At 46.8% G+C, this 20,448-nt stretch overlaps 1 protein-coding gene across 2 annotated transcripts in view; it reads left to right on the plus strand.

Annotated features, from left to right (window-relative positions):
- The window catches only part of mgmt (O-6-methylguanine-DNA methyltransferase), a 487,398-nt gene that overhangs the window by 9,064 nt on the left and 457,886 nt on the right, over positions 1 to 20,448 (plus strand). Inside the window, exons 2-3 of one of the 2 annotated variants that reach the window (XM_038822140.1) lie at positions 12,520 to 12,582; positions 20,370 to 20,417. In XM_038822140.1, the coding sequence (XP_038678068.1) occupies positions 20,385 to 20,417 (33 nt within the window). In that variant the 5' untranslated portion in view covers positions 12,520 to 12,582; positions 20,370 to 20,384. The remainder of the gene's footprint in view (positions 1 to 12,519; positions 12,583 to 20,369; positions 20,418 to 20,448) is intronic. The other variant, XM_038822138.1, reaches the window with a different exon arrangement.

Genomic DNA, 20,448 nt, shown 5'->3' on the forward strand with positions numbered 1-20,448 from the left:
TCTTTCTCAAAGCTGAGATCTCTCACAGTTTAGATTTTCCACGATTTACATCCCATGCCCTCTCGATCCTAATCCTACTGAACTGGTGACTTCCATTCCTGGCCCCTTGAAAATAGTCATCTCCCATTCTAACCTGCAGCCAATATCAACCCCCACACACCCCATTTTATTTTGTTGTAAGGGGCCTAAAAAGTGTAGCTAAAAAGAGGTGGAAACTTGGGTTCAACGTGCGCGGGACCTTCTGATTTGCTGAACAGGTATGCGGTCACGCAGTTTGGTGAGAACACTGGGCATCATTGTCCCTCAAAAAACCTATAAATTCCTCTAACTAGGCGGCATGGTAGCACAGTGGGTAACACTGTTGCTTCACAGCTCCAGCGTCCCAGGTTCGATTCCCAGCTTGCGTTACTGGATGTGTGGAGTTTGCACCTTCTCCCCGTGTCTGTGTGGGTTTCCTCTGGGTGCTCCAGGTTTCCTCCCACAAGTCCCGAAAGAAGTGTTGTTAGGTAATTTGGATATTCTGAATTCTCCCTCTATGTACCTGACCAGGCGTCGGAATGTGGCGACTAGAGGCTTTTCACAGTAATGTCATTGCAGTGTTAATGTAAGCCTACTTGTGACAATAAAGATGATTATTATAAAAAAAACTAATGCCTCATCTCAAACCCCCTTTCCTCCCAAAGATCATTGAACATGTTGTTGCTACCCAAATCCCTGGCCATCTTTTCCACATCTTTAGCTTTGAACTCTTCCAAGCATTCTTCATTCTCTGCCACACCACACCAATCAAAGTTGCAAGTGATATCGGCGCCGAGAAACACCCCGCTATGCATCCCCAAAACGGACTCTGTTTTTTGGGCATTAAATCGGCCCACAACTTGATGCCTCTATAAGCCCCATCCAAGGGAGAAACAGGACAAGGCCATGAAAACATGGTAAAATGGGGACCCCACCATATTCCCCACAAGTACGCCCATCATCCATAAATGAGAAGAGAGCCTTTAACATGGTTAAAAATCACATAATTCCCCTCCAATGCCTCTCATTCACTGTCCAGTTAAGAGGGAATGTTTTTAGCTGGTTCTATCCTTATCTATCCAATCATCCAGAGAATCTCCTTCATTGGCATCTGCTTTTGCTTCCTGCACATTAGTCTGTGGAATCCCCCAAGCATCTATTCATCTTCACACGCAGCGATTGCATGCAATTGCCACCAGAGTTCAGAGTATATTTGTCACGCCATGTTTAGGTCCATATAAATGCGTATCTCCTTCAACTCCAGCATGGCCAGAGGCAGCAATGCCACACCGCAAGCTCCTTTCCTCGGATACGAGGCCCATCTGCACCCATGCAGGAACCAATCACGGATTATTTATACACACTGTTTAAATCCCACATCACCCAATTGGGACCATATACACTTACCAGCGCCACTAACCTCCCCTCCAGCGCCCCTGTCACAATCACATATCTACCCCGCTGATCAGCAACCACCTTCTACATCTGGAACCGTACCCTTTTGCTGACCTTCACCGCTACCCCTTGAGCCATTCCGTCAAATCCAGAGTGAAACACTTGGCTAACCCAGCCCTTTTTAAGTCTCACCTGGTCCTTCACCCTGAAGTGAGTCTCCTGCAACATTAGCCCTCAAACTTTTAAGATGTGCAAACACCCTTGACGTCTTGACTGGACCTCCCAATCTCCTCATGATCCACATGACTATCCTAACTGGGGGTCTCTCATCACCTCCCCCCTCCTTTCTTATCCACCATAATCAAACCACCGGGTCCTGCCCCTTGAGCCTGACTCGCGCCCATTCATTATTAACATCGAACCCCCTCCCAAAATCCCCCCCCTCACTTCCCCTCAAAAATATCTCACCCTGTATTGATCCTCCCCACCCGTCTCGCTCGCCTCGTAGGCCATTCGAAACCTGCTAACCAGGCTCCAATGTCCACTGCGCTCCTCTCACCTCACCTCCATTCAGTAGCCAACTTTAGGTAGCTCGCGTGGTGCCCCCCCCTCAAGGCATACCATCCCCTCCCACCCAGTCCGGAAGAAAAAGAAAAACAATCTAACCCATACAATTCAATAAAATAACAAAACCGTTGCAACAAAAAAAGAAACATAAATGCCAATCAAACCAAACAAAAAATTAAACTCTAACAATTTGAAGTCAATAAGTTACAATGCAGGTCAATGAAAATAACGTTATAACATTTAAACATTTTCCAGCTCCCCAATCACACTCCACAATCTCTCTTCCAGCTCCACACCTCACTTCTGCCTCAAGCCTTCTGCCTTCACGAATGCCTCAGCCACCTCCACCGTTTAAAAATAAAAATCTTTGGTATTGTGTATCACCCTCAGCTTTGCCGGGTATACCATACCAAATTGCACCCCCTTGTTCGGTGCAGCCTTCACTCGGCCGAACTCATCTCTTCGCCACCTCCACTGTCCAGTCCTGGTAGATCCAAACTCTAGCAGCAGTCCACTGCACCACACGCTTCTGCTTCGCCCAGCTTAACACCTTCTCCTTCACGTGGTATTTATGGAAGCAGATAATTACTGCTCTTGGCGGCTCATTTACTTTGGGTTTCGGCCTTAATGACCGATGAGTTCAGTCCAGTTCATATCGGGAGGGGTCTTCACCCTCTCCCGTCAACCCCCCCAGCATCTTAGTGAAGTACTCTGTTGGCCTCGAGCTCTCTGTCCCTTCAGGCAAGCCCACAATTCTCACATTGTGTCACCTCGAGCAGTTTTCCAAGTCCTCGAGCTTTGCTCAGAGTCCTCTGTTGAACTCCACCACCCTCCGCAGCTCATCCCTCATCAAGGTGAGCTGGTCGCTGTGCTGCTATACGACCTCCCCCACTTCCTTCATTTGTTTCACCTTGTTCTCTCACCTCGGCCGATGTCTTTGCCACAGCCACCCTCATCGGGGTGATTGCCTCCTCCACCAATGATTACAGTGCGAACGTGTGCCTCACAAACTGCTTCTCCAGTTCCACAGACATCACCTTGGCCATCTTTTCCACTATAAGTAGTGCGATCCCACCATGCGGTCAGGCATCTGCAATCTTGTCAGCGCTTTTACTGGTCCTCTCACTTGACGGCGAACCCGCGTTTCTTCCCTTCTTAACAGCTGTTTTTGGCATCCTTTAACGACTTATTATTTTTCCCTTAGTTTCTTCAACCTTAAAATAAGTAAATAGTTTTTAAAAAATAAAATTTTTTTTTTTTTTCAAAAATCAAAAACATCTCTTTCCCCTGGGACTGGACTTCGAACTTCTCAAACATTCATTTTCGCCACCCTATGTGCTCTGCTCCTCCTCTACATCGCTGGATTCAGGCCTTGCCTTGTGTCAAGCTCCGCCCCCGCCGCTCACTTTTGGCTCGATGCCCCCTGCACCTCTGGCCTCCGGACACTCCTGCGGGGCTCCTCACCGCCTCCAAACCTACCCGACCCAGTGCCCGTCCCTTGGGTCCCAAAGGCCGAAGAAATTTACTTACTAAAAAACAACGGGGAAACCCACAAAAAAGACCGTCCTCTTCTTAGCATGGCCGCTCCGCTCACGAGCCATTGCCCCACTTTTAATCTATTTCAACATCTTACCAATATCTCTGTGAAGCTTCATGTGCCTTTCCAAAGAATTAGCTATACCTCCTGTTTTGGTATAATTTACTAGGCCTATAGTTAATGTACATAGTGAACAAAGGTGGCCCCCCAAACAAAATGTGAGGAAACACCGACCCATTTCCAATCACTTATAAAAATGGATCTTAACTCCTACACTGTTTTCCTCTTTCTACAGCAGCAACCTGAATGTGCATAGCATCTTTTGTATAGCGAAATGCCCAAAGTTTAAGGGAGATGTGCTTGGAAAGTTTTTTACGCAGAGGGTGGTGGGTGCCTGGAATGCTTTGCCAGCGGAGGTGGTAGAGGCGGGCACGATAGCATCATTTAAGATGCATCTGGACAGATATATGAACGGGTGGGGAACAGAGAGAAGTAGACCTTGGAAAATAGGCAACAGGTTTAGATAAAGGATCTGGATCGGCGCAGGCTGGGAGGGCTGAAGGGCCTGTTCCTGTGCTGTAATTTTCTTTGTTCTTTGTCCTTTGTTCGAAACAAAATTGGACACCATGCAAATGGCCAACATGTGGTCCAAGAGCTTGGGTTTAAGGAGTGTCTTAAAGCAGAATAGATAAACAGAGAGGTATGTCCAGAGAATTTCAGAACTTAGGCCCGAGGCAGCTGAATACACGGTCGCCAATGGTGGAACAATTAAGATCAGGGTCGACAGGAGATCAACTGGATCAACTCTGAGAGTGTGTGGCTGAAGGAGATTACAGAGTTAGGAAGGAAAAAAGGCCATGCAGGGACTTGCTGTGAATATAAAATTGAGCCTTTGCTTGACTGGCAGCCAATGTATGTCAGCGATAATGTCACAGCAGGGAGTCTTAGATGACCTGAAAATTACTGAAGGTAGAATATGGCAAAGTGGCTTGGAGTGTGTTGGAATAGTCTAGAGATATCAGCGACATGGCTGAGGATTTCAGCAGTATGTTAGCTGAGGTAGAGATGGAGTCCAATGGTGTTACCGGCGGGGGAATAAGTGGTTTTAGTGATGGTGTGGGTATGTGATCGGAAGCTTAGTTGTGAACGGTCTGGCTGGGCCTCAGACAGTTACCAGGAGCTTCAGTCCTCCCAGTGTTTAGTCGGGAGGAAATTTCTGCTCATTCAGTTCTGGGTGTCAGACAAGCAGTTGGATGATTTAGCAACTGTGGAGGGGTCAAGAGAGATGGTGTTGAGGTAGGTTCAGAATTTCTATCACAATGCCCTTTGACCTCTGGAAAACCCAAGCGTGTGTGTTTGAACTTTTGAATCTGAATAATTTTGATTTGGAGGCGAGACAGGCACGTAAAATGCAGAAGATGGCAAGGAACAAAATTGAGAATGTTAATTAGCATTCTATTGTTGTAATTATTAGACTGAAGCCAGCCTTGGTGAGGTGGGGGTCAGTGCGGAAGTTTATGTTTTACAAAACTTGGCCATGAATCTATTAAACAATTCTTGAGTTACTTTGCTGCTGTTATTTTGGCATTGACAAATGGACAGGACCACCACCGCCTTTCCCCTTCCCATGGGAATGGAACAGAGAGGGATAAAAATACTTGGGGAACCTTGGCACCAAACATGTTTATGTCTCTTGTTCTCAGAAGTTCCATAGCGCCTCCAGTTGTGAAATAGATATAGACCAAGGGATGTCTGACACTGGATTACATTTGTACTGAGTAGTTCCAACGATATCATAAAGTGTGAGTGAGAAACCTGAATAGTTTATGAATAAAGTCGAAACCTGGGATTGAATTACAGCTTAAACGTCACTGCTAATAATTTGCTACGCTTTATAATATGCATTGAGAATTTTTACTTTAAAAATGTTTGTCTTAAACTTTTCATAACACGTGGATAGTCACAACAAATGACAAGATTTCAGTGAACTGATTTTTAATAGTTGTATGCCAAATGAAGGCCAGCTTCTGATGAAATTGAAGCTAAAATGCAAGTTCCTGTGCAGCCTTTATAATGATACTGGCCTCAAAAAAAAAGTTCACGAATGGAAAATGCTCTGTAAATTCTGCATTTAAATGCTGTTGTATTGCCGCTTGTATTATTTGCCATTGAAATTGTGTTCGGCGATCGGCCGGAGAATCCCCATTTGCGCCGAAATCAGGGGCCGCGCCACTTTTGCCATGCACCGCCCCCTCAAAAATGGGGTACTGAAGAGTATGCTGCACGCTGTCGGGATGGCCACAGGACATCACCGAAGGCCCTCCCCCAATGCTCCGCCTCCGACGAGCCGAGCTCCTGACGGTGTGGAACACTTATCCTTTTCATTTTCGTGAGCGCGGCGGCTGCGGACAGAATCGTGCACCGCCACAATCTGGGGAGAGCCATTCCATGGTCAGGGGGAACTTTGGAGGGGGCTAAGGGCACTGGTGGGGGTTGGTCCGGGTGGTGAGGCTGATCACGGGCAGTTTTTGGCAGGCCAGGTCCACATGCGGCCAGCGTCATGATGCATGGCGCATTCGCTGCAGGCCGCCACCGTGCACTTTCGCGGCCACTGTGACTATTTTATAGTTTGTTTTCTGTGACAGCAGTAGCCATAAATTATTGGAGGTGGAAGAATCGGAAATTATCTACTGCAAATCTCTGGTGTAGCATAATCTTTTTTCAAAACAATATTTTTGTTGAACTTTTATCATGTTTTATCAAAAAGTTTACAAAACACAACAGAACCAACACATATATCAGAAACTACAAGCAACAACAATAACAAGAACCCCAATAACATATATGCAACGCAGAACAATCCCTTCCACCATCCTCCCCCCACTAACAGCTAACAGTGGCCAGATCTTTAATGTGCAAAATAAATGGCCAATCAGACCCTTCGATTGACTCCCTCACTGTGAACTTGACCTTTCGAACTACAAGAATTCCATCAAATCACCCAGCCATGCTTTGGGACTGGGTGGCGTTGTCTGCCACTAGGTCAGTGATATCCGTCACCAGGCCAACGGCAACGCGAATGCCTAATCATTTACCCCCACCCCCATCCTCAACTCCGGTTGGCCTGAAACCCCAGCTACAGTGACTAGCAGACAGGGCTCGAAGTCAATATTCCGCATCGCCAATATGGTGCAGAAAAAGGACCCCAAAACCACCAGCTTGGAACAGGACCGGAATATGTGTGTATGGTGAGCAGGCCCTCTCGAGCACCACTTATCCTCAACTCCCTTAGAAAAATCAACTCATCCTGGCCCGGGTGAGGTGCGCCCTAAACACCAACTTCCGCTGTATCAAGCTCAACCTCGCGCAGGATGACATAGCATTCATCCTATGCGGGGACTCACTCCACACCTTCTCCAAAACGGGCCCCAGCTTCTCCTCCCGCCTGGTTTTCACCTCCTCAACCAAAACCTGCAATTCCTCCATGATCCGCCCATATATCCCAGACATGCTGACCTCCTCCGACCCCTCACATGAGAGTTTCTCTTCCAGGAAGGTAGACGGCGGTGCCTCAGGGGAAAGTTGGAAATGTCCGTAGAACAAAGCCCCGCAGCTAGAACCTATCCGGTCCCCCAACCCCTGCTTTCTTCTTCAACTCCTCCCAGCTCACAAGCTGCCCCTCCAGAAACAAATCCCTCGTCCTCTCTAGCCCCTTGTCTTTCCACCCCCTGAATGTAACATCCAATTTCACATACTCAAACAAGTGGTTTCCAGAGATTAGGGTCCAGCTTGACACCATTCTCAGCCTAAAATGCTGACGGAGGTGCCGCCATATTTTTAGCGTGGAGACTACCACAGGATTCACAGAATATTTTGCTGATGAGAATGGCAAATATGCCGTTACCAGGGCCTCCAGGTCGTTCCTTTACATGACCCCAACTCCATCTGTACCCAACTAATTTTCTGATCTCCAAACCACCACAACACCTTCTCTGCGTTGTCTGCCCAGTAGTAATACATCAAGTTTGGCAGTGCCTCTGGCAGAAAGACTGGGAGGCAATGCAATAAGAACAAAATTGCAGAAAAATGTCTATCTAACTGATTGAACTCGGCCCGCCAGCAATGGTGGAAGGATAATCCCCCCTCTACAAGTTTGTTCACCAAGCCTAAACCTCTAAATAGCAAAAACTGGCCCCCACCCAATGGAATGGCAATTTCCCGACCCCCCCCACACCATCGCCTTCAGAGGGCTAAACATAAAATATTCACTCTTCCAAACATTTAGTTGATACCCTGAAAAATAACAGAACCTCTTCAATATCCCCATCATCTCCCCCACAGCTGGCCCTGGATTCTAATGTACAGTAAAAAGTCTAATCCACCCCTCACAATTCGTCGCCTCCACTTTTCTGAGGCCCTCAAAGCAATCGGCAATGGTTCGATCGGCAACATGAACAACAGAGGGGACATCGTACATCCATACCTTGTACCCCTGTGCAGCCTGAAAAATCCCAAATTCATGTTGTTTGTTCGAATATTAGCATCTGGCGTATCAAACAATAGTCGGACCAACGATGCAAACGCAGAACAAATCCCACACTTCTCCAGGACCGTGAACAAGTAGGTCTGGGCATCACAGTAGTTAGCACGGCTGCCTCAAAGTGCCAGGGACCCGGGTTCAATTCTGGCCTTGGGTGACTCTGTGTTGAGTTTGCACTTACCCCCAGTGTCTACGTCCTTCTGGAGTCCAAAGATATTCAGGTTGGTTGGATTGGCCAAGCTAAATTACCTCTTAGTGTTCAAACATGTGCAGGTTAGGTGGATTGGCAAAAATCAATGTGTGGGTTAAGGGGATAGGGCGGGGAACTGGGCCTAGGTAGAGTGTTCTTTCAGAGGGTTGGTGCAGACTCGATGGGCCAAATCGCCTCCTTCTGCACTGTAAGGATTCTATGCTACATTTGACACTCTACATTAAGTAGCTGCCACACGTACGGCAACTTCTGCTCCTCATAAACTCCATCTGGGAGGCTGGACTCCAGTCTCAACGCTAGGATTTTAGCCAAATATTTTGCATTCACATTGAGCAGAGAGATTGGGATGTATGACCCACACTTGGTGTCCTTCTTTAGAAGGAGGGAGACGGATGCCTACCTCAACCGTCTCTGGAAGGGAACCCGCGCCAATGAGTCATTAAACATCCCCAATACCAATGGGGCCAGCTGGTCCGCGAACTTCTTGTAAAATTCCATCAGTTCCCGGCGGATTCCCGGCTAGCATCTTACTCAGCCCTGCAGACCTCCTCTAGCCCCACCGGTGCCTCCCACAACTCATCCCCCCGCCCCCAATCTGAGGAAACTGCAAGCCTTCCTAAGTAAAGAGCTCCAAGGTACTTCAGATTGAAGTTCAAAAGCTGGTATTTTGTCTTTGCTCAGTTGCTATATGGATTTACTAGGGGAGCACATTGAAAGTAAAATATAATGACTCCTATTCAGCCATCGTACTTAAAATTTGTTGGATCTTTTATGATCTTGTGGAAATATACTAATGCTGAAAATAATGATCCCAGTAATCATGTGCTGCTTTACTTTATCATTGGAAGTCTGTGTTCACAGTACGGCAGTATTAATCTGACACAATTTTCAGTTCTCTCCAGCTTTGACATTGAAATGTTAGCTCCCTTCTCTCTCCACAGATGCCGTCAGAACTGCTGAAATTGACCAGCATTTTCTGTTTTTGTTCTGGAAACTTCACATAGGCAATTATGTGTGGAAATCAGCAGGTCGTGTTTAACTTGCCCTGCTGCTTCAGGAGCTGCATCTTTTTAAAAATAAATTTAGGTTACCCAATTCATTTTTTCCAATTAAGGAGAAGCGTGGCCAATCCACCTAGCCTGCACATCTTTTGGGTTGTGGGGGTGAAACCCACGCAAACACGGGGAGAATATGCAAACTCCATACGGACAGTGACCCAGAGCCGGGATCGAACCTGGGACCTCGGCGCCGTGAGGCAACAGGGCTAACCCACTGCGCCACCGTGCTACTCTGGAGCCGCATCGTAACATTTATTTTATTGAGACTCGGCATTGAAATACATGGAACTGTGTGAAGCTGTTATACCTGCATGATATGTATACCCACAAAGCCTGCCAGAAAGCTTGATCATTCCAATGTAAATAGATTTTTAACAGCCTGGTAAGTCTTAATCACTGGCAAACAACATTTCTAACATTTGAAATTTAAGTTCAAAAGTGTGCAGGCTCGTTTTTTTCAGGTTTCAGTTATTTTCCATTATTTTGTTTTGCCTTGCTCTTTTTTCTCTCTCAATCCCATCTTTATTTCACCTTACCTGATATGACATTGAATTTTAAATAGCTAAATTTATACTTCCTAGTTCAGGCTGCGAGCCTCTTACTGTTAAGGAGATGCACAGTTCCTTGCCCTGTTCATTCAAGTCCCAGAATCCCTGTAGGGAACACGCTGTGCTTTTCAATTACAGTACATTCCAGTACCAAATCCCGTAGTCAAAGCGAGTGCAAGTGTTAGGAACAGCAGCTGCTGTTCTTTTGCCACTGAGAAAAATCCTGCCCATTGTTCTGACTCAAAATGTTTGTTTGGCTTGTTACGATGCAAATGAGTGATTCATTTGGCAAAATAAAACTAAGCATAGATAGCAAATTTCATAATATTGAGCAAAGCATGTGAAAGAAGTAGATTTATTATGGCATCAGTCTCATTTGGAAAGCACTGAAAGTTTCAGATCAGGAGGGCGAAGAGAAATAATTAGCCAACTGATTTTCAGTATTTTGCCACACTGCGAGTTGAAGCAGATACATAATTGTTACATATTTGGAGCAATACTATGAATCTTTGCAGTGGCTGCTGTAATATTACATTGCAAGTACGAAGAGGTTTTCGATGGTGTGTTCTGCTAAGAGTACAAATGTTGAAGAACGTTAGTGTTACATAGCTTTGCTATCAAAAAACAAAACATTTCAGAATTTCAGCAAATTCTGTCTGGTGTAGTTGGAAAAGGGAAAAATGGCAGAATTGAAAGGAAGATATTGGACACAGTAGCCGATTCTCATGAATTAAACTGTAGCTCATTGTAACTCATATCATAGTACATGGAGAGCATCAGCGATTAGTTGAAGAACCATTGTTAGAATATCTTTAGCCAATGGCCCCGAGTAGGTATTCGGGGAGCCCAGTGGTGCAGTCCATGGTGAAGATATGGAATCAGCTGAGGAGGCATTTTAGGGTGGAAGGGATGTCGGTGCTAATGTCGCTGTGCGAGAATCATGGGTTTGAGCCGGGAGGGGGGGATGGATAGTGTATACAGTAGGTGGAGGGAAGTGGGGCTGGTCAAGGTGAGGGATTTGTATTTGGAGGAAGGGTTCGCCAGTCTGGAGGAGCTAAGGGAGAGGGTAGAGCTGCTGAGGGGTAGTGAGTTTAGGTATCTACAGGTTAGGGACTTTGCACGAAAGGTCTGGAAGGGGTTCCCTAGGTTGCCGGGATACATCCTGCTGGGGCGACTGCTGCTTCCGGATGTGGAAGGGGAGGGAAGAATTGGGGATATATATAAGTGGCTGGGGGAGCAGGGAGGCGAGCAGGTGGTGACGATCAAGGAGAAATGGGAAGCGGAGTTGGGAATGGAGATCAATTGGGGAGTATGGAGTGAGGCACTGCGAAGGGTAAATGGGACCTCCTCTTGTGCAAGCCTGATACAGTTTAAGGTGGTGCACAGGGTGCATATGACTCAGGTGAGAATGAGTGGGTTCTTTCAGGGGGTAGCAGATGAGTATGAGGTGTGGGCAGGGGCCAGCAAATCATGTGCACATATTTTGGGGTTGTGAAAAATTGGGAAGATTCTGGGCGGGTGTTCGTGGTCTTAGCCAGGATAGTGGAGGACGGAGTGGACCTCCACTTTGGTGGCGATATTTGGGGTTTCAGAGAAGCCGGAGCTCATGGAGAGGAGGGAGGCCGATGTCTTAGCCTTCGCCTCTCTGATTGCACGGCTTGGAATTTTGCTGGAGTGGCGGTCGGCATCGCCACCGGGGGTAGCAGCATGGTTGGGTCAACTGTATGACTTCCTGCGGTTAGAGAAGATAAAGTATGAGTTAAGGGGCTCAGCAGGGGAATTTGAGAAAAGGTGGGGGATGTTTGTGACTGTGTTTGAGGAGCTGTTCGTCGCAAGGGGTGGGGGGGGGGGGGTGATGGGGGTGATGGGGAGGGGGGAGTGAAAAAGGAGAAAAATCTGTACAAACCGTACAGTTGATTGTTGGGAAGAATGTTTTCCGGGGTGTTTATTTGCTGTAACTACTTTGATACAAGTTTGAATAAAATGTGTTTCGAAAAAAAAAGAATATCTTTAGCCTCCATATGCAGGCTGATTTGTTTTTAATATAGTAATCAATTGCATTACAAATTCAGAGTAATCATCAGTTTTTGTAGTTTTTCTTTTGCAATAATAAAATGGCAACTGTCAGGTATGATAACAAGAAAGTGTAAAAGAGAATCAACATGACTACACCCGTTAGAAGCTGCATCAGCATATCCTTCAAAAATAAATATTGCCGCTCTGCACCCCTACCACAACGGACACACACAACACTCAACTGGAAATATTACTCTTTATTTTTCTAATGAGGAATGTGCACTAATTATAGAATTATAAAGTAAAACCTCTGTAAAGTTGACTGAAATTACATGTTGCTGAGATTACATTATATGTTACGGTAACTGTAAATCCCCTAAACTTGCTGTTTTTAAATCAAATTGTGCGCATCAATTTCTGACAATTATCAAAAATTGTTTCTCAGCAATTGGTAATATAGCCTGGGAGGTCTGTTGTTAATTCCATAGTTGGAGTCACAGGGAATATGATTAACCTGCAGGTCATCTCTTAATGTAATTATTAATGATTGATTCTGTTTATCCTTGAAATCGATATGAGAAGCGAAATGGCTTGGAAAGTATTAAGGTTTGATTTCTTTTCTCTCACAGGAATGATTCTTAGACAAGACTAAGGCTAACTGTATTGGGATAGGAAAGTCATAGAATTTGAAGGTAGTTTTAAACAGACGTTTATAGTATGTGTCTTAAGTGCGATATTTCCCTAGTGAATGAATGTGACATAGATCAGTTAAAGATTATGATTTGGTATGGTAACATCTCCTGCCACTAATAGTTAAGCTGGTATATGGAGTAATTGATCTGCCTGTGAATGCTCCAATGTAAAAACAATTCAGGCTATTTGAACTATATTTTACAAGTGTGCATGGGACCTTTGGGACTGTATATTGAAAAATGTAGTTGTATGGCAATTCCATAGGAACCCAATTAAAACAGATTGACTCAGTGGTTTCCAATTTTTCATTTTACAAAAATTTAATGTACGGTTTTTAATATAATTTTGCACAAAGATGTAGTTTACAATACTCTTGATCAGTAATATGATAAGTATTTATTTGAAATTACAAGGTGAATGGCATAGTACTTCTGGTTGCTTGAAATAATTCTACGCTCAAAGCGTGAAACTGTTCTCTCACAATACTGCTATTTTTCATTTGAAAACAGTGATTTTTATGATCCTGTAATTGTATTGTGATTTTGCAGAGGAAAAACAGCAATTTGCATTTGTTTCCATTAACCATAAAAAGATTATGCTGAAATTTGGAAAGATATTTTTCTTGGATTATAAAAGATTTGTGAAAGGTGCAGGTTGATGCACCATCAATTACACATGAGGCAAGTTGTAGAAGACAAAGTAATGGTTTTAATGTCTGCTGCTGAACCCAGACTGGAGACAGGGCTACAGATCAGTCAACTGTATACAACACCCAGAGGGGCGGAGCCACGGAAGAACAACAATATATAACACAGTGAGTAACAATGGAACAAACAGTAACAGAGAATATATACAGCGCTGTAAGTAACAGTGGAACAACAGTGAAAGTACAATAACAGTGGTTCACCACATTCACCCCGTGTTTAAAAATAAAAAGTCCAGCGGGGGTGCAGCAGACTTATAGATTAAGTCTATCAGGAGCTTTAACTGTCCGCTGTGATATCCTCAGTCCCGGCTGTGGTGTGGGCACTAGTGTCAAGACCTGCGACTGTGGGAGCATGTCGTCCTCTTCTTCTTCCAGAAGCGCCGGCAGAGAGGGAGACTGTGTAGGTGTGGGGGCAATGGTAATGGAGGTGGAGGGCCGGGTGGGGAACCAGCGGGTGCCAGGTCCTGGAGTAAGTCTGTGTCCTGCCGCCCATCCTGATGTGCCACGTAGGCATATTGTGGGTTAGCGTGGAGAAGCATAACCCGCTTGACCAGGGGATCGGTTTTGTGGCTCCTCAAATGTTTCCGGAGGAAGACAGGCCCTGTGGCTGTCAGCCAGGACGGGAGCGAGACCCCTGAGATAGACTTCCTAGGGAAAACAAACATGCATCCGTGGGGGGGTCTCATTGGTGGCAGTACACAGAAGTGACCAGAGTAGAGCGCATCAGGAAGGACCTCCTGCCAGCGGGAGACTGGGAGACTTCCAGACCATAGGGCCAGGAGGACGACCTTCCAGACCGTCGCATTCTCCCTCTCCATCTATCCGTTTCTCCGGGGGTTGTCGCTGGTAGTCCTGCTTGAGGCGATGCCCTTGCTGATCAGGAACTGATGCAGCTCATCACTCATGAACGAGGAACCTCGATCACTGTGGATGTAGGTGAGGAAACCGAACAAAGTGAAGAGGCTGTGCAGGGCCTTGATGACAGTGGCAGAAGTCATGTCAGGGCATGGGATGGCGAAGGGAAAACGTGAGTACTCATCAACGATGTTGAGGAAGTACACGTTACGGTCGCTGGAGGGGAGGGGCCCTTTGAAGTCGATGCTAACGCACTCAAAGGGGTGGGAAGCCTTCACCAGGTGCGCTCTGTCTGGCCGATAAAAGTACAGTTTGCACTATGCGCAGACCTGGCAGTCCCTGGTCATGATCCTGACCTCCTCGATGGATAAGGCAGGTTGCGGGCCTTGACAAAATGAAAAACATGGGTGACCCCGGGTGACAGAGGTCATTGTGGAGGGCCCGAAGTCGGTCTACTTGTGCACTGGCACCTGTACCGCGGGACAGGGCATCTGGGGGCTCATTGAGCTTCCCAGGACGATACAAGATGTCATAATTGTAGGTGGAGAGTTCGATCCTCCACCTCAGAATCTTGTCTTTCTTGATCTTGCCCCGCTGTGTATTATTGAATATAAAGGCAACCGACTGTTGGTCAGTGAGGAGAGTGAATCGCCTGCCGGCCAGGTAATGCCTCCAATGTCGCACAGCTTCCACAATGGCTTGGGCTTCTTTCTCGATGGAGGAGTGTCGGATTTCGGAGCCGTGGAGGGTACAGGCAAAGAAGGCCACGGGTCTGCCTGCCTGATTGAGGGTAGCGGCCAGGGCAAAGTCAGACGCATCGCTCTCCACCTGGAATGGGATGGACTTGTCCACAGCGTGCATCGTGGCCTTGGCAATGTCTGCCTTGATGCAGTTGAAGGCCAGACGGGTCTCAGCCGACAGGAGAAAAAGGGTGGATTTGATGAGTGGGCGGGCCTTGTCCGCATAGTTGGGGACCCACTGGGCATTGTACGAGAAGAAACTCAGGCATCGCTTCAGGGCCTTGGGGCAGTGGGGAAGGGAAAGTTGCAGGAGGGAGCACATGCGGTCGGGATTGGGCCCCAGGACTCCGTTTCCATAACGTAGCTGAGGATGGCTAGGCGGGTTGTGTGGAAAACGCACATCTCCTTATTATACGTAAGAGTAAGGAGCATGGTGGTGTGAAGGAAACGCTGGAGGTTAGCATCATGGTCGCAGATGGTGACTTTATCCAGATACGGGAACATGGCCCGCAGCCCGTACTGGTCAACCATTCGGTCCATCTCCCGTTGGAAAACCGAGACCCCATTGGTGACGCCGAAGGGGACCCTGAGGACGTAGTAGAGAAGCCCATCTGCCTCGAAGGCAGTGTATTGGCAGTCCTCTGGGCGGATTGGGAGCCGGTGGTACGCGGACTTCAAGTCTACCGTGGAGAAGACTCGTTACTGCGCAATCTGGTTGACCATGTCAGATATGCGGGGAAGGGGGTATGCATCGAGCTGTGTGTACCGGTCGACCGTCTGACTGTAGTCGACGACCATCCGGAGCTTTTCCCCAGTCTTGACGATCACCACTTAGGCTCTCCAGGGGCTGGAACTGGCCTCTATGATCCATTCCCGCAGGAGTCGGTGGACCTCTGACCTGATAAAGGCCTCGTCCGAGCCTTGTAGCGTCTGTTCCTGGTGGCAATGGGCTTAAAGTCCGGGGTGGGGTTAGCGAAGAGCGGGGGTGGGGCGACCTTAAGGGTCGCGAGGCTACAGGCGGTGAGGGATGCAGGGGTCCACCGAACATTAGGGTCAGGCTTCGGAGATGGCATTGGAAGTCTAGGCCGAATAAAAGGGTAGCGCAGAAATAGGGGATGACGTGGAGTTTAAATTTAACGTACTCGACACAACATATCGCAAGAGCTGCGACACAGTACCCCCGGACCTCAACAGAGTGTGATCCGGAAGCCAGCGAGATTGTCTGCGACGCAGGAAAAATTCGGAGGGAGCAGAGCCTTACTGTATCCGGATGGACGAAGCTGTCCGTGCTCCTGGAGTCGAAGAAGCAGGTCGTCTCATGCCCGTTGATCCGGATGGCCATCATGGAGTTCTTGAGATGACGGGGCCAGGACTGGTCGAGGGTGATGGAGGTGAGCTGCGGAAGGTGGCTGGTCTGGTCGATGGTAGCGGGTGGCATCGAAGATTGTGGCCAAGATGGCGGACTCCACGGGTTGCATGAGGCGGATGACACATTAGAAGGGGGCGGTCCCGACAGGCAAGATGCCACACGGCGGGATTTGGACGTTTTCGGCCGGGCCTGGCAGAATTTTGCAAAGCGGACACACTGCAGGTCGCGTTCCGAGCTGGTCAGCGTTGTCTGGAGTGCTGACACTGGCCGCATTGCTGACCCTGGCCGCAGAAGTAGCAGGACGGTCCCCCGGAGTTGGCGGGCTGCCGTGCGGCACAGGCATGTGACACCACCGGATCGGGTGATAGCTGCACCCAGGACGCCCACGAGGATGCCCCGTGGTCACGCGTGAAGACATCCATATTCTGGAAGGCCACTTCCAAGGACATCGTGAGCCGCACCATGTCATTTCGGTCGAGGGTAACCTCTTCGAGCAGGCGCTGACGGATGTAGTCAGACCTAACGCCAGCCACATAGGCGTCCCAGATCAAGAGCTCGGTATGTTGAACTCCCGTTACTGCCAGGCAGCTACAATTCCGGGCGAGTACCCGCAGGTCACGCAGGAACTCGGCCAAAGGTTCTCCTGGGCACTGACGCCTCATGGCGTGGAAGTGCCGGGCGAACACCCCGTTTACCGCCCTCACGTACTGCCCTTTGAGGAGTGTAATCGCCTCGTCTTATGTGGCCGCGTCTCTGATGAGGGTAAATATTGGGTGGCTCACCCGGGCGTTGAGGACCCAAAGCTTGTGCTCCCCTGAGACGGCGTCAGTGGAAGAGTCGAGATATGCCTCGTAACAGCTTAGCCAATGCTGGAAGATCGTAGTGGCGTCAGCTGCCTGTGGGTCCAGGTCCAATCACTCAGGCTTGAGTGACTTATCCATCGTACTATCTTAGAGTATTAAATTGATGCACCATCAATTACATACGAGGCAAGTTGTAGAAGACAAAGTAATGGTTTTAATACTCTTAAGATGTAGCCTGTCTGCTGCTGAACCCAGACTGGAGACAGGGCTACAGATCAGTCAACTCTATACAACATCCAGTGGGGCGGAGCCACGGAAGAACAACAATATATAACACAAGTGAGTAACAATGGAACAAACAGTAACAGAGAATATATACAGCGCTGTAAGTAACAGTGGAACAACAGTGGAAGTACAATAACAGTGGTTCACCACATAGGTGATTGAAATATATCCAAAAAATGTTGTTAAATTAACTGTTATAAATCCAAGGGTCTTAATGAAAGTGGCCGCAGAAATAGTGAATGTAATCTTCCAATATTCTCTAGATTCTGGAAAGGCCTGAGCAGATTGGAAAAGCGCAAATGCAATATGAACATAGAACAGACAGTGCAGAAGGAGGCCATACGGCCCATCGAGTCTGCACCGACCCACTTAAGCCCTCGCGTCTACCCTATCCCCGTAACCCAATAACCTCTCCTAACCTTTTTTGGACACTTAGGGCAATTTAGCATGGCCAATCCACCTAACCTGTATGTCTTTGGACTGTGGGAGGAAACCAGTGCACCCGGAGGAAACCCACGCAGACACAGGGAGAACGTGCAGACTCCGAACAGACAGTGACCCAGCAGGGAATCGAACCTGGGACCCTGGGCTGTGAAGGCGTAGTGCTATCCACTTGTGCTACCGTGCTGTCCAACAGCTCGGCGAGGGGAGGGAGACAGAAAGCTGGAAAGTAAAGGCTACCTTAACACCTGTCTTTGGGAAAAAGTGCTAAAATATTCTAAAGGAGGTAAAGCAGGAGTTAGAAACCATTTGCAATCAGGCAGAACCAACATAAGGTGAAAACAGAAAATGTTGGGTAAACTAAGCAGATCCGGCAGCATCTGTGGAGAGAGTTTATTTTTGAGTCCGTATGACCCTTCTACAGAACAGATAGGGTCATTATGGTTTTGTGACATGAAAATTGTGATTGACAAACTTAATAGAGTATTTTGAAGATCTAATAAGTAGGGTAGTTAAAGGGAACCAGTTGATGTAGTGTATTTGGATTTCCCAAAGGCATTTGATAACATGCCACATAAAAGGCTGAGTGCGAATAGTGTTGAGGATGATGTATTAGCAGGGATAGAGGATCTGCTAACAGGAGATTGGGGACAAATGGACCTTTTTCTGGTTAGCAAACTGTAACTAGTGGAGTACTGTAATGATCAGTGTTGGGACTTCAGCATTTTTCAATCTACATTAATGACTTGGATAAAGAGATTGACTGTATTGGAGCCAAATTTGTTGATACAAAGGTAGGTAGGAAAGCAAGTTGCGAGGAGGGTATACAAAGACTTTGAGGGAGAGTATATAAGTGAAGTGAGTGGGCTAAAATTTGGCAGATGAAGTATGGATGTGAGAAAATGTGAGACCATCCACTTTGGCAAGGAAGAATAGAAAATCAGAATCTAATTTAAATAGAGAGAGACTGCAGAATACGATAATACAGAGGGAATTGGGGTGTCCATGTACATGAATCACAAAAGGTTAGCGTGCAGGTACAACAAGTAATTAGGAAGGCAAACAGAATGTTGGCCTTTATTGCAAGGGGTGTAGAGAATAAAAGTAGGGAAGCCTTGCTGCAATTGGGTAGGCATTGAGACTGCACTGGAGTAGTGTACCTTTTTAATGTTCTCATTTAAGGAGGGACAGACTTGCATTGGAAGCAGTTCAGAGGTTCACTAGGCTGACTCCAGGGATGAAGGGGTTGTCTTATGTGGAATGGGTGAGCGGCTTAGCCCTCTACTCATTGGAGTTGGGAGAACGTGAGGTGATCTGAATGAAACACAAGATTCTGATGGGGCTTGACAGTATAGCTGCTGAAGGGGTGTTGCCCCGTGTGAGGGAATCTAGAATTAAGGCGCACCGTTTAAAAATGATGGTCTCCCATTTAAGACAGAGATGGAGATAAATTTATTCTCTGTGAACCCTTCGACTGTGGAATTCTCTTCTGCGGAGAGCAGTGGTGGCTGGGTTATTGAATATAATCAAGGCTGAGTTGGACAGATTTTTTTATCGGCTAAGGAGTCCAGCGTTTTGGGACTGCAGGCGGGAAAGTGGAGTTGGCCACAATCAGACTCACCATGATCCAATTGAAAATGAAATGAAATGAAAATCGCTTATTGTCACGAGTAGGCTTCAAATGAAGTTACTGTGAAAAGCCCCTAGTCGCCACATTCCGGCGCCTGTTCGGGGAGGCTGTCACTGGAATCGAACCGCGCTGCTGGCTTGTCTTGGCCTGCTTTCAAAGCCAGCGATTAGCCCTGTGAGCTAAACAGCCCCTTGAATAGGGGAGCATAATTGGTGGTCTATACCTGTTCCTATTTCTTATGATCTTATGACAAAATAGTTGGGCAAATCATCATTGGGCTGTCCAAGGATTGCCCCTTTCTCTGAATTAGTCCCGATTAAAACCATTACGAATCCTATAGTTAGTGATTCTGTTTTTGTTGCATGTATGTCAAGCTTTAAGGTATCTTCACTCTACAAGGTAACAGGTAATTACCATTTCTTTTAAAAATTGATGTTGATGGTCTGAAGTGGTATTCTTTTAAGTTCTACAAATAATTTTAAAAACATTTTTTTCCCCCTTAAGGTCTGGCAAGGCTATTTAGTCTAAAGATTGAAATGAGAAAGAATGTTCACTGAAGTTTAAAATGGTTTAGTCTAGCCTCAGATATTTGTCATTAATCTACTGTAGGTTTTTGCTGTTACTAGTATGCTTTTTCTGAGAATCAAAGTAGTTTGGACCGCGTGATGACAGTAATTTTTCTCTTCCCCATCTGTTGCATGCAACCCGTTACAGATGATAGTTGACCTGTGGAACCCAGAGGTTCCTGGTTTACTACTAACAAGTTCCCTTTTCTGTCCGGGCAGTTCATACTTAAACATTAAGCGTCATAATGGCCAATTTGTGTAATCACATCCCAAATCACTATCATATGTGAAATAAATAGTACAACTGACAGGCTGGTTCGCAACTGCTTATAAAGGTGCATGCTGCTCCTCTTATCTGTTATTAACAGGCTTCTGCTTTCTACTTTTACAGCAGAAACTGCTTCACATGGCTAACATGGCAGCGAGACTTCATCAAAAAGTGAGTTCCAATGAAAATATCCTGACATACA

Source organism: Scyliorhinus canicula, chromosome 16 (assembly GCF_902713615.1).
Source record: "Scyliorhinus canicula chromosome 16, sScyCan1.1, whole genome shotgun sequence".
NCBI classification, from domain to species: Eukaryota; Metazoa; Chordata; class Chondrichthyes; order Carcharhiniformes; family Scyliorhinidae; genus Scyliorhinus; species Scyliorhinus canicula.